The sequence below is a fragment of the Pan paniscus genome, chromosome 4, assembly GCF_029289425.2.
Source record: "Pan paniscus chromosome 4, NHGRI_mPanPan1-v2.0_pri, whole genome shotgun sequence".
Classification (NCBI taxonomy): domain Eukaryota; kingdom Metazoa; phylum Chordata; class Mammalia; order Primates; family Hominidae; genus Pan; species Pan paniscus.
In genome coordinates, this window is record NC_073253.2 from 71352239 (window position 1) to 71376905 (window position 24667).

Genomic DNA, 24667 nt, shown 5'->3' on the forward strand with positions numbered 1-24667 from the left:
CGCCTCAGCCTCCCAAAGTGCTGGGATTACAGGTCTGAGCCACTGTGCCTGGCCAAACCTACAAATTTCTTATTATGTAACTAGCATTTTATGTACATGTACACAGATGCACATATACCTAGATACATAGATAATTAGAAGGCTCCTTTGTTAACATTCAAGAATATTTATCTCAAATCAACAATCAATGCTATTCTTAATGGTGAATTTCTACAGATACCACATCCTTGTAACTATTAATTAGCATTATTTTAAAACTTTTAGCCAGGTTATTAGCCAAAATAAAATATGTTTATATATTGGAAAGGAGACAGTGTTACTTTGTAGATGGTATCTTATATATAGAAAAACTCTGAAGTGAAAACCAACTTAATTTTAGGTAGTAGGACTATGTGAAAACACAGATTTGACAGATTTTTGTGTTTCAACAATAATCAGTAATTAGAAAAAGCAATACTATTTTAAAGTAGAAAAGAAAATATATAAGACAAATTTTATAAGAACTGTGTATGACTTGTGTGTGTTTGGGAAGTACTTTTGAATTTGTCAAATTGGTTCTTAAGAAGACACAACTAATCTATAAGGGTAGAAATGAGAACAGTGGCTGCCTGTGCAGTGGAGGAGGACTCATTGGAAAGTAATGTGAGAGATCTTTCTAGGATACTGAGAGTTCTGTATGTTGAGTGGGACATTGTTCATAGTTTATTGAACTATACCATTAAGATCTGTGATTTTACTAAATGTAATTATGCCTCATTTTAGAAAATAGAAGAAAATAAACTTGATTCTAAAATTTTCTGGAAGAATAAACAGTAAAGAACCAACCATGAAAACATTTTTGAAAAAGAGTAAAAATAAACATTTTTGAAAGAGAATATATTTATATGTATATGTATGTATAAACTGTTAACTGTTTATATATATGTATATGTGTGTATATATATATGTATATATATGTGTGTATGTATGTATAATTTTAAACTGTTAACCTAGGTTGTTAAGGGAGAGAAAAATGAAAGAGAATCAAGAGTTGCTGACCCTGATAAACAGAAAACTTTAATGTATCATAAAGTACAAAAACTAGTTTGGGAAGCATCCCAGGATAATTGATTCAACATTTGGGAGGGGGAAAATTGAGTTTATCATCTTAACAAAACTCAGCTTCCTAACAGATTGAAAACCGAAGTGTAACTAATTCATGAACTCTTTTAAAACACATACGTACACATGCACATATGCAAAGAAATGCCTGATCTTTGGAGCAAGAAATTTCTGAGCTTAAAATTATTAAACTGTGTGTTCTCTGTGTGTGTTTAATAAAAATAGAAATGAAATACACCATTTTAATCAAAATCTGAAGTTAAATCACAAATGAAAGATTTGAGACAGATAAATGGCTAATATCCCTACTTTATAAAGAACTCCCTGCAATTGATAGGAAAAAAAGCCATTCCGTTATTATATGGACAAAGGGTATGAAAAGACAATCCAAAGATATTTTAAATATCAGGTTGTGGGGAAGTATATTCAGTGACTCTTACATTTTCCACTTGTCCTTTTATCTACCTGTTCTTATAAATGTTGGTATTAGAAAGTTTTTCAAGTCAGAAAGGCAATTAAGTTTTAAAGCCTAGATTTTTTTATTACTTTTAATAATTACCCCAAATATAATATGTTAAGTTTTTCTCTTTTAGCACTTCAGAATCCAGAGGTGGTGGCCCTTCGAGGTGGACTAAACACCATCTTGAAAAATGTGATCGATTGCCAATTAAGTCGAATAAATGAGGCCCTAATTACTACAATTTTGCACCTTCTTAATCATCCAAAGACTCGACAGTATGTGCGAGCTGATGTAGAATTAGAGGTAGGAACTTTAATATTCTTTTCTAGTTTTAAAATATTATTATAAATGTATACTTTTACTTTGAAATACTAAATTCTATAGATGCAGCACCACATTAATTATCAAGCCTAAATTAGCCGACACTGATTTATTCCCAGCTCTGTTTTACAGATCATTCAGTTTGGACTGAATTGAAAACATTACTCTTAAGAATATTTCATCAATGTGTAAATTTTATTTTTGTATTATCTATGAAAAGTTTATGAACCAAATTAGAGTACAAATAAAGTTACGTAACAAATTTACCTATTTAAGATTACCATTTGTTTTTAAGGCCTTTAGTACATTGTGTGTGAATAGCTCCTGCTAATTATACAATATTTATGAAACCTAAAATTATCTGAAGTTGGAAGCACTTTGTTAGCAACTAATTATATCTACTTGAAAGAAAGCATGTATGTATATTTTGTAAATACCTCTTAAATTTTTTACTGATTCAAGTAAGGTTTATTACAGTTAGTCAAAAGTAATAGGGCTACTGTATACCTTATAAGAAAGTATGTCGTGGAGGTTGGAACAGAATTATGCACTGTATTATAGTTTCTTCCTGTGCATGTATTGCATTGTTGTCCTTTGAATATAGTATTTGGAGTCAGTTTAAATCAAGGATTTGTTTGTATTTAGGTATGAAATCATGTGTGATATAAAAGATTGATTGTCCCCTAATTTGTTTTTCCAAATCATTTTTTGAAACTTAAGTGTTCTGTTTTTATCAGGACTTTTTAAAAAAATGCTTCACATTATAAAATTGACATTAGCCTATATTATTAACTAACAATGTTAGTATAATAGTCCTAATAAGTGATTTCAAGTATATTATTTATTGGAATCCTGTGGGAATAAACTGGCACTGTTGATATTTTATAATATGTTTAGCTTTAATTTTTTTTCTTATCAAGTAAGAAAACTGTAATTTTAAAATTGGAGAGATGAATAAAAGATAATATGTATAGGCTCTGTGTTTTGCTTTTTGTTTTGTTTTGAGATGGGGTCTCACTTTGTTGCCCAGGCTTAAGTGTAGTGGCGCAATCACATCTCACTGCAGCCTGGACCTCCCGGACTCAAGTGATCCTTCCATGTCAACCTCCTGAGTAGCTGGGACTATAGTTACATGCCACCACACCTGGCTAATTTTTGTATTTTTTGTAGAAACGGGGCTTTGCCATGTTGCTCAGGCTGGTCTTGAACTCCTGGAGCTCATGCAGTCCACCCACTTCAGCCTCCCAAACTGCTGGGCTTACAGGTATGAGCCACTATGCCCAGCCAGCTGAGTTTTTATTCCTATATATCACACAGTGGATTAGCAAAGCCTTTATATAAATGAAACAAACCTCAAACACAGGAAAACCAGAGGTCTACTTAGTCTTATCAAAATTGCATTGTAGCCTCAATTTAACTTAGTTGGACGTTAGAATAAGGTGATCAGTCCCCTTAATCTACCTGTCTAGCAGAGGAAAGAATAAGCCATCTCTAGTGGGAGATAACATCACCTGGAGTCTTTTATAAAGTGCACAATGCCTGACATTCAGTCGGAAATTAGTCACGTAAAAAGACATGACTGTATGACTGAAAACCCAAAAGAAAAAAAACAATCCATAGAAACATGCTTGCAGGTAATTCAGATAGAGGAAAAAGACATTAAACAACCCCGATTAATTTGTTCAAGAAGAGAAATAAAATAGATGAAATAATGAAGAATTTTACCATATAATTGGATATGTGAAAAAAATCAAATGGAAATTCTAGTACTGAAAATACGATATCTGGAATTCAGAGCACAATGAAATTAAAATTCAGTTTGAACAGGAAGATGTTCTTAGTAAACTGAAAGAGAAGTCAATAAAAATATCCAAGGGTAAAACAAAAATAATGTTAATACACACAGTAAAGCACAGAGAAAAAAGAAAGAAATTGAACAGCACAAAAGGGATAAAACGTAATTGCAGTCTTTGGGGAGAAAAAATTGGCAGAAGCAAAGATCCAAAGAGAAAGTGGCCAAAACTTTGTTTCCAAAACTGATAAAGCTTCATGTTGTAAAGCTCAGAAAACAGACGAGATAGTACATAGGGAGGAACTGAGCCCTCTTGCCAATAATCAGCACCTTGTGAATGACACTTCTTGACGCAGATCCTCTAGCTCCAGTCAGACCTTCAGATGACTACAGGCTTGGCTAGTGCTTGGACTGAAATCTTATGAGACTTTGAGCCATAACCATGTAGCCAAGCCTCTCCTAGACTTTTAAGTCATTGAAACTGTATAAATTAATAAATGTGATTTGTTGTTAAAAGGAGACATAAAGACTAAAGGGAATCCTCAGTTAAAAGGAAAATGACCTAAGACAAAGAAATGCAGGAAGGAATGAAGAGCACCAGTAAAAGTAAATATATGATAGATTTAAAAGAATCATGACTGTTAAAAGTAGTAATCTCTTATATTTTAAATTATATTTAGAACTAAAATTCATGTCCACAGTAATGTCATAGACAAGATGGGAAGGTTGTTAATAAAATATAGTAGTTCTAAAGTAGCCGGTAATCCCAGCTACTCTGGAGGCTAAGGTGGGAGGGTTGCTTGAGCCTAGGAGTTCAAGGTTGCAGTAAGCTATGATCACACCACTCACTACACCTTAGTCTGCACAGTAGAGTAAGATCCTGTCTCTTAAGTTCTGAAGTAATGAGTTATTTTAGCAAGGTTGCTGAATACAAACAACACCACACAAAAATAACTTGGATTTTCTTTATACCAGCAACAAAAGGAACGTGCAGTTCATTAATAGAACTATTTAAATTTTCAAACACAGGCAAAACTAATCATAGTGTCAGAAGTCAAGACGGTTATCTTGGGATAGATACTGATTGTGACTACAAAGGTATAATAGAGCTTTGAGGATGCCTATAATGTTTTATCTTGTGCTAGTTACATGAGTGTGCTTAGTTTGAGAAAATCACTGTTTTAGATACATGTTAAACCTCAATTTAAAAGTTCAGAACTTCAATTTGTACATTAAAAAAAATCACCAAACATATTCCCTGATGATGAGTTAGAAGAAATAAGTCCCCCAAGCAGTAAACCCATTAAAGATAGAGAGAAATGGAATGTTACATTCCATAAAATGCAGGAAGGATGCATTTTAAAATAAAGACTCTTTTCTTCCTTTTTTTTTTAAATAGAGAATTTTAGCACCCTATACTGATTTTCACTACAGACATAGTCCAGATACAGCTGAAGGACAGCTCAAGTAAGTAACATTGGTTCCTAATAATTTTTAAGATAATGTATATGTTAATACTAAAGCTTTTAGGTTTGCGTGATTCCATGTACAGCCAGAGAAATGTAAGTTTAAATAAAGTTTCTATTTTATAGAATTATGTTGCATTTCTCTCATAATTTACTGTGGTTTAAAAAATTTAAAGCTTTGAGAAATTTAAAGATTAATTTCTTATTTCCAAAAATATATGGTAGACTGTGACAGAAACCAAGGTCATTGTTTTTGTATTGTATATATTTTAGCATAATTACATTTTAAAAACTAAAAGAATGAAATAACAGTAGATAGTAGAATGAAGAGTGACCTTAACTTACTGAGTCAGCAGAATGATATAATATGTAGAATTCTGAGAATAAGTTTAATACAGAAATAAATGAGAATAGAGTAAATATTATTATCTAGAAATGAGACAGTATAATTTTCAGGGTGTTTTTGGAGAGAAAGGCACATGTTCACTAGGTATTTGGAGATAACTTTAACATAATTTAGGGATCAAATAAAGCACTCTGTAAAGATTTTGCAAATGACACAATTCCATTAAATACGCTATCTAGTGTTTTTCTGGTAGACTTTATTGCACTGCAATGAGTTTAATGTAGACATAAACTTACTGCGATACATAGTATACATTGCCAGGGAAATGTTTTTATTGTTTTTCATTTTTCCCCTGAGTTAAAAATAGTGATTTCTGTAATCCTAGCACTTTGGGAGGCCGAGGCGGGTGGACCGCCTGAGGTCAGGAGTTTGAGACCAGCCTGACCAATCTGGTGAAACCCCGTCTCTACTAAAAATACAAAAAAAAATTAGCTGGGCATGGGTATTCCCAGCTACTCCAGAGGCTGAGGCAGGAGAATTGCTTGAACCTGGGAGGCGGAGTTTGCATTGAGCTGAGATCACGCCACTGCACTATCCTGGGTGACAGAGCGACACTCTGTCTCAAAAAAAAAAAAAAAAGTGGTTTCATACCTTCAGTCACATCCATCATTGTGAACTCATTCTCACCCTAACATACCATGATCTACTTTGAGCTAAGAGGTCAAAGTAGATGTCCTCTAAGACTTCTCAAACTTATTCCTGCAAACTTTAGTTATGAATTGGAATTTGTAAGGCCCTTTCTTGGCTTCTTTTGAAATATAGACATTCTCTTATTGCGGAGAGTATATGAGTTTTCTGTTGCTGCACACCAAATAACAATAAGCATGATGGCTTAAAACAATACCAGTTTATTAGATCACAGTTTGATAGATCAGAAGTCTGGCTCAGGTCTTGCCTGGAGGCTCTGGTGAAGAATCCACTTCCAAGGTCATTCAGATTGTTGAGAAAATTTAGTTTCTTTCTACTGTACAACTGCTATGCCTTTTTCTTTACTGGCTGTCAGCTGGGGCCTACTTTCACCTTCTAGAGGCCTCCCACATTCCTCAGCACGTGATCTTCTCCCTCTGCAAAGGCAACAATGCTGGAATCTTTCTACTGCTTTCAGCCTCTCTGACTTTTTCTTTGGCTACCAGCTAGAGAAAGCTCTCTAATTAGATCAAGCCTGCTATATGCTGTATACCCTTTCTTATGCTCTGCTAGACAATATTACATAAACATAGTCACAGTCATAGCGCTGATACCTCACCATGTTCAGAGGACCCAGAGATCAGGTCATGGAATCTTGGGATAGGGCCATATATAGAATTCTGCATATGATGATGGACAACAGGTGAACCTAGATATTTCTTAGAATTGGGAGGGTGGGGCTATTCCATCAGAATCCTTCCTTTCCTGTTTGGTTCTGTACTTTCTTCTAAGTTTCTGGAGTATAAGCAGGTAGATATCAGGCCTGTAAATAAGGGTATATTATGACCAGGGAACAGGGAAATGACTGATTTTTAAAATATTACAAGTTTAATAGGTTAGAGATGGATTACCAAACAGTCAGTGTATGTCACCAACTTTTTTAAGAGAAAGCACTGAAAGCTTAATCACACAGGTGTCTGATTCTCCCTTCTTCCAAGCCACCCCCGCCCCCATTTTCATTTCTGTTATTTTCTCATTTTAGCTGGTGCTGCATAGCTTAGTCTTTTTCTTTGAGCTTTTCAATCCACTTTTGTAGACTAATTGCTCACTAATATCTAATTTGACTTTCTGTCATTGCTGTTTATTCCTTCTACTTTTTGTTGCTGTTTTTCCCAGTTCTGTGATTTTTTGTATGCTCACAACCATTAAGAATTTAAGTAGGAAAGATTAAAAAAAAAGGTGGCACAGGAAAAAAGGGACAATCGACAGGGTAGACATGGTGGTTGGAGTGACATAAAGAGACACAAAATTGCTATTAAGTATTGAAACTGGCCATAAGCCAACCATGAAAAATGTTTAATAGATATAAAAAATTCAATTGCTTAATTGTCATAACTATTGTAGAGGAGGGAATAATGGAAACAGTTGGGTACATAATTGTCAAGGAAGAAAGTAGCTGGTGATGTTAATATGTAGTTATTTCATAACATTTCAGTGACTATATAGGTTGTTGAACTTGCTTGTTGGAAACGTTCAAATAAGTTTAGAGCAAAGATTGTGAAGTAAAGAGTGTGTGTGATTAAAATTAAGAGGTTTTTGTGATAATTTTCTTTGCTAAGGGGCAGCCTAGTACCACAGATGCTTATTAAGCAGACTTAATGCATAATTAAATCTTGTCTAAGAATAGTTTTCAGAGAGAGCAGGAATATAGAACTGAGTAGAAAAGCAGAATTTATGACTTAAACGATGTTGTGAATTTAAGTTCGAAGTCAGTTTATAATTGGCTAATTTGCTTTAGTGTAGATCTGATCTTTGTCTTGTTTTAATTTTATGTGCAAATGTTTAAACATTAGTGATAGCTCTTATTGTGATTTAGTAGCAGGAAAAAACTCATTTTAACATTTTATTTCATTGATTCTCCCCGCTGCCTACCCACCCCCAACAGAGAAGACAGAGAAGCACGATTTCTAGCCAGTAAAATGGGAATCATAGCAACATTCCGATCATGGGCAGGTAGGTTACTCTACATTGCTTTATAACATCCAAGAAGAAAAACTAGACTGCTTTTTCAAATGTTAAATTATTATTGTAGCACCTAATTCAGATGCTAATCTAGTCTTACTTTGTATATTATTATTAGAACCAAAGGAATTCGTACAAAATTATTAAAATATGGTGAAGGAAATTTGTAATAGTCAATAGGAATTAGCTAATATTATGATCAGTATACACATATTTATTATTTGCCAGTCACTGTGCTAATGATTACCTGGGCAATTAAAAAAATTTAAGCATGATCTTTACCAAAAAAACCTACAAAACTTGAGTGTTAGCTGTGTATGTAACTAAAGTTTGTTACTTCAAGTACAGTGTAGTGTCATAAATATAAAATAAGCAAGATAGGCCATTAATAGTTCCAAATTTCTTGAGAATAGGGATTGTGCATGTTTTATCTTTCCATGGAATAAAAAGTAAGTATTGTTTTTAAAATAATACCACCATTAAATGTGTTGTTAATAACATTGGGTTTTTGCCATTAAGAGTAATTGAGAGTAATGGCAAAAACCGCAATTACTTTTGTACCCAATGTATTAATGATTATCTTCTTCCTTCTTGATTTAGTATTATTGTGAAGGGGTAGCATGGAAAAGAAGTAGCAATAAGCAAAAAAAGGAAATTCACCTAAACATTTCTGTGTACCTAGGTAACCCTAACTTAAAAATACCTTTTCCATACAAATGTTTACTCCAGCCATTTGTATGGAAAGGCCACTTGGCCCCTAACCAGTATGTTTCCAGGGATTTTCTCTGATCTCTTAGCAGCTTGGTAAAAACTCTGCCTTGCTATACCTCATAAATACCTATTTTCCTTACGCTGATGGACAACCATAGGATTCTATGATGACTCAACAGTCATACATACTTTTTTTAAATACTTCATCAGCTCCCCAGTACTTTGTTTTCTGTAGTTACAGTCATCTTCCTTTACCACTCCTCATGTTCCTTGTCATTAGAGCTGTTTGTATCTTACCAAAAAAATTAATTCTATCCTGCATCCTAGCTACTATCTCCTTATTCTTCCTACGTCCAGACTCTACGCTTCCTGTAATGATGTCTGTTTCTGCCAGTCTTTCCTTGTTGCTCTTAAACATTTTTTTTACTGTGTTTCAATTTCCCCTGGAGCCCTTTTATAATGATTCATCATTAGAAACTTAGAAGGGTGGGGCTGGGTGCAGTCGCTCATGCTAAGGTGGGTGGATCACCTGAGGTCAGGGGTTCGAGACCAGCCTGGCCAACATGGTGAAACCCTGTCTCTACTAAAAATACAAAAATTAGCCAGGTGTGGTGGCGGGCACCTGTAATCCCAGCTACTCGGGAGGCTGCAGCAGGAGAATTGCTTGAACCCAGGAGGCGGAGGTTGCAGTGAGCCAAGATCGCACCACTACACTCCAGCCTGGGCGACAGAGCGAGACTCTGTCTCAAAAAAAAAGAAAGAAACTTTAGAGGGGTGGGAGTCTTCTACCTTTCTATTGAAGTAAGAAGAGAAATATCAGCATTACAAGTTAAAACCTTGAAAGCATTTGTCTCATGGAAATAACTTCCTAAATAATATTTATATTCTGTAGTACTGTTTATAAGTTAAATAAACTTTTGTGTACTTGTAACATTATTTCTGTGATGTATTTCCAGTTCCAAATAACTGATTGAAAAATGACCTTGTAGAACACATTTTTTAATGAGATGCAACAGCCTGTTTTCCGTATTAGCACAGAGTATGATCTTTTTGAGACTATGTCTTATCTGTAATTTCTCAAACTACTCTCAGACATCAAAATTTGCGAAATAGTATTTTGATACTTTAAGCAAATAAGCTTACCTAGTATGTTTCGATTTGAATTTTGATCCTGAATCTAAAGAGAACATAGAGACTGTTCATAAATATCTGTACGCTTAGCTGGAAGTACAGGGAACTTTGGAGTCCTATAAGACATTTTAAAGAATGTTTTCCCTAACATGTCATAAAAAATGTGAAACGTACAGAAAAATTGAAAAAACTATACAGTGAACACCTATATACTTCCACCTAGATTTTACTGTATTTGCTGTATTATATATCTGTCCATCCCACTGGGCGTTCATCAGTCCATCTATGTTATTCTAATATATCTTAAAGGAAGTTGCAGACATAGTCCTCTTCACTCCTGAACACTGCAGCATGCACATTATTAACTAGAATTAGATGTCTGTTTATGGTCCTGATTTGTTGTCGGGGGGAGAGATTTGAGGTAAAATTTACATACAGTGAAATGCACACATCATTAGTCTACTGTTTGATGCATTTTGACAAATGCTTACACCTTTGTAATTCAAACCCTTTTCAATATATAGAACATTATCATTGCCCCAGAAAGTTCTCTTATACTCTTTCCTAGTCAGTTTTTGACTCCGTACTCCTAAGAAGGAACCACCATTATTTTTGTGGCTTAGTTTTGCCTATTCTGAAACTTAATATTAGTGGAATCATACTGATAAGGCTTTTTTTTGTAAGGCTTCTTTCACTTGACAGAATGATTTTGATACTCATTTATGTTATTGTATATATCAGTAATATGTTCTTTTTTGCTAAGTAATATTTCATGCAATGAACATTTCAGTTTTTGTTGGTTTTTTTTTTTTTTTTTTTTTTGCCCTTCTGTTACTAGATTTGACTATTCAAAGCTCCTTTATCAAAGATAAAGCTTCTTTGAGCAATTCCATACAAGCTTTTTTTGTGGACATGAGTTTTCATTTCTCTTGCGTAAATACCTAAATGGAATTGCTGGGTCTGAGATTGGATGTATGTTTGTGTCCATTAGAAACTGCCAGACTTTTTCCCAAAATACTTACACTATTTTATACTCCCATCATCAGCATATGTGACTCCCAGTTGTTCTGCATCCTTGTCAGTATTTGGTGTTGTGAGTCTTTAATTTTAGCCATTCTAGTAGGTATATTTTGATTTCTTGTTATTAATATAGTTTGCATCTCCCTGATGACTAATGATATTGAGCATTTTGTGTGTGTTTATTGGCTATTCATACATCTTTTGTGACATGATTTTAATATGTTTAAAATTGTTCAACTTAGTTCTGTAACTTAAAAATTTTGAATCATATAATTTATTTGAAGTCTATTGCTTATACTCATGTGCATTCAGTACATTTTAGAATTGAACTTTAATAAATGCCAAGTAGAGTTTTTCACTTTAAAGTGAGGAGTATAAAAGAGGGGAGACAGACCATTGTCTGATTTTCTCCCGTGTTCTTACTCCCAGAGAAGAGTTCGTCAGGCAGTCAGACTCATGAACTTTCTGGATATTAAACAGATACTGAAGATGGAATTTAAATGACGAAATTATTGGTAATCTCTAATCAATAGAGAAATACGGAGTATGCTTCAAATATATTTCAGTTATATAATAGTTCTTATGATGACCAAATAGTATCATAATCATATAATTTTGCCTAGAAAAATATGACAAATTTTATATTATACATTGCTATAGAAATTTTTTTGAAATTCATGTCAGTGATTTTTTTTTCTTTCTGTCCTCTTTAGGTATTATTAATTTATGTAAACCTGGAAATTCTGGGATCCAGTCTCTAATAGGAGTACTTTGCATACCAAATATGGAAATAAGGGTAGGTAAAAGTTATTAGGATTGTTTCATTCCTGGACCTTTAACAGTGGGAATGAATTATTAAAAAAAAATTATTTCAGGTGATGCGTTTTCCTCATTAGTTGTTAATCTAGATCATATTTTAAAAATACACAAGTAAATATTTACTACTTAGTTAAACCCTAAATATAATAGGAATCATTTAAAATATTGCTGTTGGCTGGGCATGGTGGCTCATGCCTGTAATCCCAGCACTTTGGGAGGCCGAAGTGGGTGGATCACGAGGTCAGGAGTTCAAGACCAGCCTGACCAACATGGTGAAACCCCATCTCTACTAAAAAAAAAAAAAAAAAAAAATACAAAAATTAGCTGGGCATGGTGGCACACGCCTGTAATCCCAGCTACTCAGGAGTCTGAGGCAGGAGAATCGCTTGAACCCAGGAGGCGGAGGTTGCAGTGAGCTGAGATAGCACCATTGCACTCCAGCCTGGATGACAAAGCGAGACTCCATCTCAAAAAAAAAAAAATTGCTGTTGTTAGGAATAATGGCTGTATTAAAAATTGAGTTGAGGCCGGACATGGTGGCTCACGCCTGTAATCCCAGCACTTTGGGAGGCCAAGGCAGGTGGATCACCTGAGGTCAGGAGTTCAAGACCAGCCTCCTCAATATGGTGAAACCCCGTCTCTACTAAAAATACAAAAAATTAGCCAGGCACCTGTAATTCCAGCTACTTAGGTGGTGGGCACCTGTAATCCCAAGTACTCAGGATGCTGAGGCAGGAGAATCACTTAAACCTGGGAGGTGGAGGTTGTAGTGAGCCAAGATCGCACCATTGCACTCCAGCCTGGGCAACAAGAGCGAAACTCCATCTCAAAAAAACAGAAAAAAGTTGAGTTGAAAATATGAACTTTATTATGCTTTATTCATTAAAACAATATAAACAACACACAAGGGCATTCTCACTATAAAAGGTTCAAGCACTACAGACTACGTTTAACAAAAGGTAAATGTATTTATGCCTTCTAACTTATGTTTTGTAATATGTGGTGAGATTTTATTTTAACGATGGTGGTTTTGATTAAAATGGAATTGTTAATATTTCTATATTTATTAGGTATATTTCTAAATTATTTGTAAGAATTTGTATTATACAGTTAAATTGAATTTGAAGGAAAAGAGAATTCTTAAAGTGATTTTTTTCCTTTCTCCTTAAATGTTTTTATTTGTTTTAATTTTGTTTCTTTCTTTTGCCCTTCCTTATATGAACCAAACCTGGAGGTGAAAAATATTATTAGAAAATATTAGCCAGGTGTGCCTTGTTTAAATGTGAAATAAAAAGTGTTTAGATAATGGAAATGGAAGGATATGATTATAAATGGAAAGATCTGTAAGCAGGTAACAAACTGTTGAGATAATTCACTTCTTACTATAATAGGTGGAAAAAGAACATGGTCTTTGGAGAGTCTGACCAACTGGAGTTTAACCTCTGGTTTTATTTACTTTTTTGTTAGCTCCATGACCTTGGGACAATTGCTTTTTTGCACAATTAGGTTAATGAAAAATTTAATGACTAGATTAAGTGATGTATGTAGTAGTAAGCATTTAGTTATCCCTTCTCTAATATAGGCCTTATACAGTTTCAAAATATGGTATAATCATGCATTGGTTAATGATAGGAATGTGTTCTAAGAAACTCACTGTTAGATGATTTCATCCTGTGAACATCCCAGAGTACTTACACAGACCTAGATGGTACAGCCTACTACATACCTAGGTTATGTGGTATAGCCTATTGCTTCTAAGCTACAAACCTGTATAGCATGTTACTGTACTGAGTACTGTAGGCAATTGTAACACAATGGAATTCGTGTATCTAAACATCTAAACATAGAAAAGGTACAATAAAAATACAGTATAAAAGATTAAAAATACTGGCCGGGCACGGTGGCTCACACCTGTAATCGCAGCATTTTGGGAGGCCGAGGCGGGCGGATCATGAGATCAGGAGATCGAGACCATCCTGGCTAACACGGTGAAACCTGTCTCTACTAAAAATAGAAAAAACAGCCGGGCATGGTGGCAGGCACCTGTAGTCCCAGCTACTCAGGAGGCTGAAGCAGGAGAATGGTGTGAACCTGGGAGGCGGAGCTTGCAGTGAGCCGAGATCGCGCCACTGCACTTCAGCCTGGGCCACAGAGCGAGACTCCATCTCAAAAAAAAAAAAAAAAAAAAAAAAATTAAAAATACAGCACCTATATAGGGTACTTATGGTGCATGGAGCTTATGGGACTAATAGTAGCTCTGGATGAGTCAATGTGTGAGAAGTGAGTGAATGTTAAGACCTAGGACATGACTGTACACTACTGTAGACTTTACAGACTTGTACACTTAGGCTACATTTAATTTATTAAAATTCTTTTCTTCAAAAATAATTAGCTTACTGTAACCTTTTTACTTTATAACTTTCAAATTTTTTTAAACTTTTGACTCTTTTGCAATAATATTTAGCTTGAAACACAAACACATTGTATAGGTGTTCAAAATTTTTTTGGTTTTATATCCTTATTCTATAAGATTTTTCTGTTTTTAAATTTTTTTACTTTTTAAACTTTTTTGTTAAAAACAAAAACACAGGCCAGGTGCGGTGGCTCACACCTGTAATCCCAGCACTTTGGGAGGCCAAGGCGGGCAGATCACCCGAGGTCAGGAGTTCGAGACCAGCCTGGCCAACATGGTGAAACCCCCCATCGCTACTGAAAATACAAAAATTAGCCGGGCATGGTGGCAGGTGCCTATAATCTCAGCTACTCAGGAGGCTGCGGCAGGAGAATTGCTTGAACCCGGGAGGTGGAGGTTGCAGTGAGCTGAGATTGTGCCACTGCCCTCCAGCCTGGGAGATGAGCGAGACTGCCTCAAAAAAAAAAAAAAAAAAACTCCTCCCCCCCCCAGACACACACTAGCCTAGGCCTATACAGGGTTAGGATCATCAGTATCACTGTCTTCCACCTCCATACCTTGTATGTCTGGAATGTCTCCAGGGGCAGTATACATGAATGAAGCTCTCATGTGATAACCATGTCTTGTTATGGAATATCTACCTGAGGCTGTTTTACAGTTAACTTTTTTTTTTTTTTTTTTTTTTTTTTTAAGAGGCAGGGTCTTGCTGTCACCCAGGCTAGAGTGCAGTGGAATGATCATAGCTCACTGCATCCTCGAACTCCTCGACTCAAGTGATCCTCTTGCCCCAGCCTCCCAAGTAGCTAGGACTACAGGAACGTGCCACCACACCCAGTTAATTTTTAAATTTTTTGTAGAGATGGGGTTTCACTATGTTCCTAGTCTCAAAATTCTGGCCTCAAGCAATCCTCCCACCTTGGCTTCCCAAAGTGCTTTTTTTTTTTTTTTTTTTTTAAGTATAGAAGTACACTCTAAGATAATGATAAAAGGTATAGTATATAGTAAATAGGTAAACCAGTAACATAGTCATTTATTATCATTATCAGGTATTATGTAATTGTACATAATTCCATATATAATGCTTTTAAACAACTGGCAGTGCAGTGGGTTTGTTTACTCCAGCATCACCACAAACAGTTCAGTAATATTGCCCTGTGACAGACAATATGACTGCTGCTACAGTTTCACTAGGCGATAGGAATTTTTCAGCTTCATCATAATCTTAGGGAACGACCATCGTATATGTGGTCCATCATTGACTAAAATATTGTTATGTGACATGTCATTGTATTAATAGTTCTGTTTTTATCATTTTAAAAATTATGTGAATAGGACATTTAAAAATCTTAAAAGTGTTTCATAAAAATAAATGAGGTGTATTTGTTTGCTAATTTAGCGAGGTCTACTTGAAGTGCTTTATGATATATTTCGTCTTCCTCTACCTGTTGTGACTGAGGAGTTCATAGAAGCGCTACTCAGTGTAGGTAAGTATTGAAGTACATTTGTATCTTTTCATATATTGTAATTTTTATTTAATGGAGACAGTTCCTAAAAGGAGAAATACTAAATATTGAACACTATTTTCTTTTCTTGCTGCATAATTGTGACAGGAAATTAATATAAAAATAAAACCTCAAGTTCCTAAGACTGAGAAATTTTAATTTCTTGTCACCTTGGCTCTAAGAGCAATTAAATTAATAGGAATGGGCCAAAAAAGGAAGAGAGAAGACAGTAAGAAACCTATGTAATCCTCAGATTATCTAATTCTCATCTTATTTGAGCCAAATGACTTAAAGTACCGAAGTCCCAAAATGAAGAAAATTAGATCTGCGTATATTTACATAACTAATTTTTGTCTGTATCTTTTTGAATGTATGGTATTTAACCAGCACTTTTTAAAGTTCTTTATAGCCTGGCTAGCTGATGGTTTTATACTTATCTGAAATGTTTCAGTGATATCTAATCTTTTCCCTACCATATTTTAACTAATTTAGATCCAGGGAGGTTCCAAGACAGTTGGAGGCTTTCAGATGGCTTTGTGGCAGCTGAGGCAAAAACTATTCTTCCTCATCGTGCCAGATCCAGGTAGAATTTAAAATAAAAATGGTTTCAATTTATTAGAATTAGGGTTTTTATGTTAGACTGTGTAATCTATGAAACTTTATTTAAATTGTTTCTGTGCTGTTTTTTCTAGGCCAGACCTCATGGATAATTATTTGGCACTCATACTCTCTGCATTTATTCGTAATGGACTTTTAGAGGTAAGACTTATAAACCTTATTTTATTCCATTTTGTTTATTTTCTGTAACAGATTCTTTCATGCCAGGTGTGGTGGCTCACGCCTGTAATCCCAACACTTTGAGAAGCCAAGGCAGGCGGATCACTTCAGGCCAGGAGTTCGAGACCAGCCTAACCAACATGGTGAAACTGTGTCTCAACTAAAAATACAAAAATTAGCCATGCATGGTGGCATACCCCTGTAGTCCCAGCTACTCAGGAGGCTGACACACGAGAATTGCTTGAACCCGGAAGGCAGAGGTTATACTGGGCTGAGATCTTGCCATTGCATTCCAGCCTGGGCAACAGAGCGAGACTCTTGTCTTTAAAAACAAAAAAAAAACAAAAAAAAATTTTGAAAAATAAATCCGATGCATAAATGTTTTCATATGTATTATTTTGCAACAGTGGTGTTATCTTTTTATTTTCAAAGGGTCTAGTTGAAGTGATAACAAACAGTGATGATCATATCTCAGTTAGAGCTACCATCCTTTTAGGAGAGCTTTTACATATGGTAAGTTAAGCAACTTCTGATTATATGTTTCATACCTTTAATGTTTGAATTTATAAAACAAGTTATTTTAATAGTGTTGCTTTGTATTATCTCAAAAATAAATTTGCATTTCTTATAAATGTTTATCTTTGCATTAGAAAAAGCCCTTGGTACTGTATCCTGAGATAGATACGTATGTGCGCGCATGTGCATGCACACGCATATTTTGATTGGTTTTGTAAATGGAATAAATATACAACATACAAAGTACTGAAATGTTGATTTTTACACTCACTTTCAAAGTTGACATTTTCATCCTGTAAATCTTAATTGATCTCAGAAAGACTTCCTAAGAAGCAAGAAATTGCAAAACTATGGATACTACTTCAGTCTGCTAAGAATGTACTTGATACATGGTAGTCAGTGCCTGAATTTTAGAAAGCTTTGTGCAGAAGCTTTAAATGTAGTCTTGGTTGAACATTATAGTCTTTTCTATAAACTTGTAGTTTGAGGTTCAGAAGATGGGGTTTTTTTTTGTTTGTTTGTTTGTTTTTTGTTTTTCTTTTCACCATGATTTTGTGATTACAGTAACTTTTGGAAAGTAGGAGCTAGGAAAGTGATTTGACAGTTCTTACTGTCAGCAAATCAATCAATGAGGGATCCCTGATAGTTTGCAAGGTAGGAATTTACATTTTTAGATTACTTACTAGTTAGTAAATACAAAATAAAAAGAACCATTTAAAACTCATTAAGGAAGAATTGATTCTATGGCAAATCTTTTGAAATTATGTCACAGTTTGCTATTTTTAGCAGATGTTTTTTGTTTAGGTTTTTCTTTCTTGATCTCTTCCCCTCCTCCCCACCCTTGTTTTCCCTTCATAGCAACTGGGCTATGTGAGTGAGGTAAAGAGCATTAAGCAGAATTTAATTTAACTTTCTTTTTTTAAATCAGTGAATTATTTAGCTGCTTGCTCTGTTCTTTTTTGGCCCATCTGTGAAAGAATTATATAGAGTCAGAGGCTTTCAGGTCTGATTATTTGTCTTTTAATTCTTAAAAGATACCATTTCCTGTTCAAGAATACCAATATTCAGAGTTGTTTGCTTTTATATGAAGGAATCTCTATACATTTTATCTTTTTCCCTTGTCCCATACCTAGAATTCTATAATTTTCTTGAAATAAAAGAGCTGGTTATTTTGCTTATTATTCTTACATTTTCTATCTTCCACATTTGATCGATGTACTTGTCTTCATTGATAGCTGGTTGGGTGGTGAGGTTTTTGTTTGGAAAGTAGAAATTAATATTTCTTATTTTAAAGATTATGGCATATGGGACAAATCTATTTTGAGAAAGTAGTTTTTAAAACTTAAGAAGTCAACTCATAAATTTGGATATGGCCTCTAGCATTTTAAATGTTATTTTAAACATAACTTAGGTTGATTCCTGTAATGTTTTGACATATAATCCCTTCTGGGTATTTAAGAATTGAGTTTAACTGGGTACCACTTAAAACCATAATATTATAATAAAGAATCTATGAAACTTAATGGTTATGTTAATATGTGTGTATCTTTATATTCCATCCTTGTTGAAAGTATTATAGATATGGTAAAAATATAAATAAGCATGTATTGGGGAAAATAAGTTAATTTTATGAGTAAAACCTCAGAATTTGTAATAGTCTTGAATATAGCATTATATGTGCAGGTAATCTGTGACATAAACTCTTTCTACTTCTGAAAACTCATGTAAAATGTTATGCTTCATTTTAGGCAAACACAATTCTTCCTCATTCACATAGCCATCATTTGCACTGCTTGCCAACCCTAATGAATATGGCTGCATCCTTTGATATCCCTAAGGAAAAGAGACTGTAAGTATCAGAGCTTTAGCAAAGCTTTTGTTTAATATATTTAATATCGAATTAGATTATTGTCTCTTCTTTTTTAAAAAAATAGTATGGATAGGTTATGGTGGGAAATTCTTTTAAGGAATTTGCTAAAGGAAAAATTAATAGTTCTAAAAATATTTAATAATTTGTCTTTTAGGCTGCAAAATACTAATAGTGTAATAAAATCACTTTTTTCTAGCATGTTTGTAGACAAGGACATAGAATGGTTATCATATTACTAAAAATGTTAGCTGAGAGGTTTTTGGACTCCTTTATGTCGTGAGCAGCAATTCTGGCTCTTTTTTTATGTCTATGAACTATTTCAAATAAAGCTTTACAGTATTAATATATTCTTTTATTTGCATGGTTAAAAATGTTGCAATTTAGTAACAAGTACTACTGGGCCACATAGCAATAAGCTGAACTCCTGCTACTAAAGGAGATACTGCAAACATAGAATTTACGAACAAAATTATGGTAATATAATTGTAGCTCTGCTGGAATTCCAGTGCTAATAATAAAATATATATAAAAGGTAATGATGGAAGGGTTCAATTGGGAAGTGCTAGAAGGAACTTAGTTTGACTTGGCAAAGATTATATCTAGGCTAGGAATGTCTTTTTGTGGTTGTTTTTTCATTTTGTTATTATGATCAAAAACATATATGGATGATTTTATTTTTTTGCTTGATGTTAGTGAAATGGAGTTTTTTAGCTATTCAAAACTATGTATTTTTGTTAAGAGTTACAGTACATTTTTGAAAAGTTTACTTAGCTTTAATAATAAAGTACGCTTAATAATCTGTTAATTTTCATTCTGCCATTGGAAATACTGTTCAACAGACCAAAGTTGTCTTATAAACTGAGGGCATTAGGAGTTATCTCAGTTCTGTCTCTAGACTTACATCAGTAATAGTAGCTTTTAGCTTTTATATTAGTAGTTTCATGATGGAAGAATGTACTTTCCCAATACCTGATAGACCTAAACTCTGGGTTAGATTATGGCCACAAATTCCAGGGTTCATCAGGAATTCAAATTTATCTTCAGAATTCCAGTAAGAATAGTCCTCTTAAAATAGTTTTATCTTTAGCTCAGTAAGCTTTCTTTATTGATAAATACTTGCCAGTCAGCACATCCCAATATTTAAAAATTCTACTTACTAGAAATTCTGAAGGTGAGACTTGCTACCAAATTCTTGAAAGTGGCACTTTTATTTACCACAAAGAATTAAATATAATTTATAAAAATATACCATTTACAGTTACAGACCAATGTGGAAAATAGAGACTGTTCAGTTGATACTGGGATCATTGATTATCCATATGGGAGTACAGTGAAATTATTTCAACCTCATATCATAAACAAAAATAAGTTTCAGGCGGATTAAGGATTTATACGTGAAAAGCAAAGCTTTAAAATTTCGATAAGAAAATATAGAAAACTAGGTTTCTGACCTTGTAGGAGTTCTTAAAACCAATATACAAAAAATACCTACCACCATAGAAGAAAAGTTTAGTAAGTACATGTTCAATTGCATCTAAATAATCAGTGTGTCTTTATATAAATCAGTAGTGTTGTTTATTTTTTGTATTTGTCTCTCCAAATTTGATGAAATAATTTACTTTATCAATAATAATTTCTAGCCTTGATCTTACGTAAGCTTTAATAATTTACCAAGGTAATCTCTTAAATTATATTGGTCTTGCTACTGTATTGATTGAATTGTTTTTCTCATTAGGCGAGCCAGTGCAGCCTTGAACTGTTTAAAACGCTTCCATGAAATGAAGAAACGAGGACCTAAGCCTTATAGTCTTCATTTAGACCACATTATTCAGAAAGCAATTGCAACACACCAGAAACGGGATCAGTATCTCCGAGTTCAGAAAGATATATTTGTTCTTAAGGTGCTGACATGAAATCATGATTTTCGACTTAAACACAACATCTTAATTCCTTAACCACTGGATTTTAGTATGCATGTATTTGAGTTTACACTTCTCTTCATGCATATGAATTTTCAGATGGCTTCTGAGTTTTATAATTTGGAGATGGGTTTTTATAACTTTAAAGTTAAAAAACCTTGATCTATCCTTAAATGGAAAAGCTGCCTTTCATTTTTTCAAATTTGAACTTAGTTTTCTGATATGAGGACAGTTTGCCTTAATTTTTCATATTACTTTCTGATGATTTTAGGATACAGAGGAAGCTCTTTTAATTAACCTTAGAGATAGCCAAGTCCTTCAACATAAAGAGAATCTTGAATGGAATTGGAATCTTATAGGGACCATTCTTAAGGTATGAAAAGATACTTTATGGTAATGGCTTGTCTTTAATTTTATTATTAATTATAACATAATTATCTTATATGTTTGAGAATTGATAAGTACATATGTAATATAACATATTATGTTTTTCTAGTGGCCAAATGTAAATCTAAGAAACTATAAAGATGAACAGTTACACAGGTATGTAAGAACTATTTTGCATTTAAATTTAAAGAACTTAAATATGGATATTAGGCCTAATGCCTGCTAAAATATGTAATAATTTTAAAGACATATACATACATTTTAACAATGTCTCTTCAATAGGTACTCATATATTTTTTAATATAGTCTTATTTTATAACCAAAACATATTAGCAAATTCTTTCTCTAGTTATTTACATTCTGCTTTTAGTTTTGGAATAGATGAAGTAGTTGAGATAAAAGTTTTTCAAATTGGGGTAATATCAATTGTATAGTGGGTCTTAGCCCTGACATATGAGGATGACATAATAAGGACTTATATTTTTAATATACAACTTTTATTCCTGTTTGACTTTGGAGTTATCCATTGTAACTGCTGTTTACATTCTCCTTAACCACACCTTCCATAACCCGTGCAAATGTTTGTAGCGTGAAGAACACTTTAAGCTACGATGCTGTTCTTCATTACACCCATATGTTTTTACTCCTGAATTTAGACTAACCAGCTATTACTACTGATCTCAGAAAGAGGTCCTTAGTATGTTTGAGAAATTCATGTCATTAACATTATTATTTGATTGCATTCTGTATTCATGATATGTAACCTAATATCTATAAAAGTTTTAAGAAATAAAGATAACTTATAAATTACACTGAAATAAAAAAGCATAGTACTAACTTTTTATACTCCTTGAGAACACAGATGATGTCTTACTCAACTTTGTTTTCCCAGCTCCTGGATTGGACCCTCTATTGGATTGAATTGTAGTGCATGAAATTGAACTGAACTAAATTCAATAGAAGCTTAGAACATAATGTTGAAAGATATAATGTTGAAAGATCATAAATTATGTCTATAAATTCATTGGCCTAAATTGCAACTTTCATGCTTGACCTTTTGCCAAATTGTGAAAAACCAACAAAATCGTAGTGTAGTATCTTACAATTATCTTAACAATAGAACATTATTGAGCCATGGGACAAAGTTCTTCATGAATACAATAGAAGAAAATTTAAGTTCAGGTGACATCCTCATTTATCCAATTTTTATATTCTAGCTATGTTAAATCTGCATTCATCCGTCTAGCATCTTTCTTCTCCTTTATTTTTTCTAACCATCTCACCATAAAATTCTTACTCCACAGAGGTATTTTTTTAAATGAAGGTTTTTTGTTTGCTTGGTTTTTGGGGGTTTTTTTGGTATGAAATGTACTGTATTAGTCCATTCTCATGCTGCTATAAATCACTGCCTGAGACTGGCAGTTATTTATAACTGCCTCTACAGATAATATAGAAATTATCTATAAAGGAAAGAGGTTTAATTGACTCACAATTCCACATGGCTAGGGAGGCCTCAGGAAACATAATTGTGGCAGAAGGGGAAGCAAACATATCCTTCTTCATATGGCAGCAGGAGAGAGAAGTACAGAGCACAGGGGGAAAAGCTGGTGATAAAACTATCAGATGTGAGAACTCACTGTCACGAGAACAGCATAAGAGTAACCGCCGCCATAATCTTATCTCCTCTCATGAGGTCCCTTTCATGACATGTGGGGATTATGGGAACTACAATTCAAGATGAGATTTGGGTGGGGGCACAGGCAGACCATATCATGTACCAAACACTTTTAATACATTTCTTGCCATTTATCCCAATGGTTCAGACCCAAAACATATTCTGAAAGCCTTATTATGTCATAAGTAATGGTTAAGATTCTAAAATAATTGCTTCATTTCTTACCTTGTTGCTGCTTGTGTTTTGATTTTAGGTTTGTACGAAGACTACTTTATTTTTACAAGCCCAGCAGTAAATTATATGCCAACCTGGATCTGGATTTTGCCAAGGCCAAACAGCTCACGGTTGTAGGTTGCCAGTTTACAGAATTTCTTCTTGAATCTGAAGAGGTGGGCATTCTGAATATTTTCCAGAGCAAATGTTTTTTATTGAATTTGCTTCCCTTACCCTCCCTCTGTTTCCACCTTGTGTTTTGCTTTTATTTCTGAATATGCATAAGCTGTATTTGGAAACATAAGAAATGATCCCAGACCTAGAGTTGAATCCCGACTTAGTCACTAGTTATGAGACTGGGCAAGTTATCTGCCCTCTAGAAGACCTGGTTTACTCTTCTGTAAAATGGAGAATAATATCATCTCCATGCAGCATTGTGTTGAAGTGGATTAGAAAACAACAGGTACTCACTGATTGATAGCTATTATTGGTAACTTCATCATTATTAGTAAGTTTTTGTACTTGGTTGAAGTTGATTTTCTAATTGCAGATTTTGAATGCTTTTCTCACAATATCACAATGTATTTACTTGTAGGATGGGCAAGGATACTTAGAAGATCTAGTAAAGGATATTGTTCAGTGGCTCAATGCTTCATCTGGAATGAAACCTGAAAGAAGTCTTCAAAATAATGGTTTATTGACCACCCTTAGTCAACACTACTTTTTATTTATTGGAACACTTTCTTGCCACCCTCATGGAGTTAAAATGCTGGAAAAATGCAGTGTATTTCAGTGGTGAGCATTCCCAGATTTTGTTGCAATATATACATGAACTTTATTTGTAATGTAGTTAGATATGGTATGCTTTTTAGTCTGTGTACGTGTCTTTGGTTAAGTTTTATTTTAAATTAGCATTATCTTTGCTTTAATATTCTTTTTAAAATTGTTGTTATTAAATGCTTTCTTTCCAAAAAGCTTGTTTATATTAGGAATTTTAAAAATATACGTTGAATTGACTTCATGCTCTTCCCACTCCAGCATTCAAAATAGTAACTATGTGTGATGATTGATGTGTTCATTGATTGTGGTAATCTTCACAATGTGTGTGTATATCAAATCAAGTTATACACTTTGAATAATACAATTTTTATTTGTCATTTATATTTCAGTAAAGCTGGAAAAAAATTTAATTAATGTATCAGTATAGTAATTTCTTTTAACCATTCTTTTTTTTTTTTTCTTTTAAGTCTCCTTAATCTTTGCTCCTTGAAAAACCAAGATCACTTGCTAAAACTTACTGTTTCTAGCTTGGACTATAGCAGAGATGGATTGGCTAGAGTCATCCTTTCCAAAATTTTAACTGCAGCTACTGATGTGAGTATAACATAGCCAGTAAAACTATTTTTATAACCAATTAATTCACTACTTTATGAATTTTGGGCTAAGTAAAACTAATTTTAAGTTCTAAGAATATGATATGGAAATTGAGTTTACTTTAAAATTTTAGTTTCTCCAAGGA

At 33.8% G+C, this 24667-nt stretch overlaps 1 protein-coding gene across 6 annotated transcripts in view; it reads left to right on the forward strand.

The window, feature by feature from the left end:
- Positions 1 to 24667, forward strand: part of RICTOR (RPTOR independent companion of MTOR complex 2) — a 136145-nt gene that overhangs the window by 90301 nt on the left and 21177 nt on the right. For 5 of the 6 annotated variants that reach the window (XM_034960143.2, XM_034960145.2, XM_034960144.2 and 2 more), the window contains 15 exons: positions 1695 to 1864; positions 5074 to 5141; positions 8119 to 8186; positions 11771 to 11853; positions 15686 to 15773; positions 16284 to 16374; positions 16484 to 16550; positions 17001 to 17081; positions 18833 to 18933; positions 20690 to 20855; positions 21145 to 21246; positions 21370 to 21416; positions 23189 to 23324; positions 23744 to 23943; positions 24396 to 24522. In XM_034960143.2, coding sequence (XP_034816034.2) covers positions 1695 to 1864; positions 5074 to 5141; positions 8119 to 8186; positions 11771 to 11853; positions 15686 to 15773; positions 16284 to 16374; positions 16484 to 16550; positions 17001 to 17081; positions 18833 to 18933; positions 20690 to 20855; positions 21145 to 21246; positions 21370 to 21416; positions 23189 to 23324; positions 23744 to 23943; positions 24396 to 24522 — 1595 coding nt within the window. Of the gene's footprint in view, positions 1 to 1694; positions 1865 to 5073; positions 5142 to 8118; positions 8187 to 11770; positions 11854 to 15685; positions 15774 to 16283; positions 16375 to 16483; positions 16551 to 17000; positions 17082 to 18832; positions 18934 to 20689; positions 20856 to 21144; positions 21247 to 21369; positions 21417 to 23188; positions 23325 to 23743; positions 23944 to 24395; positions 24523 to 24667 lie in introns of those variants that run through there. The other variant, XM_034960148.3, reaches the window with a different exon arrangement.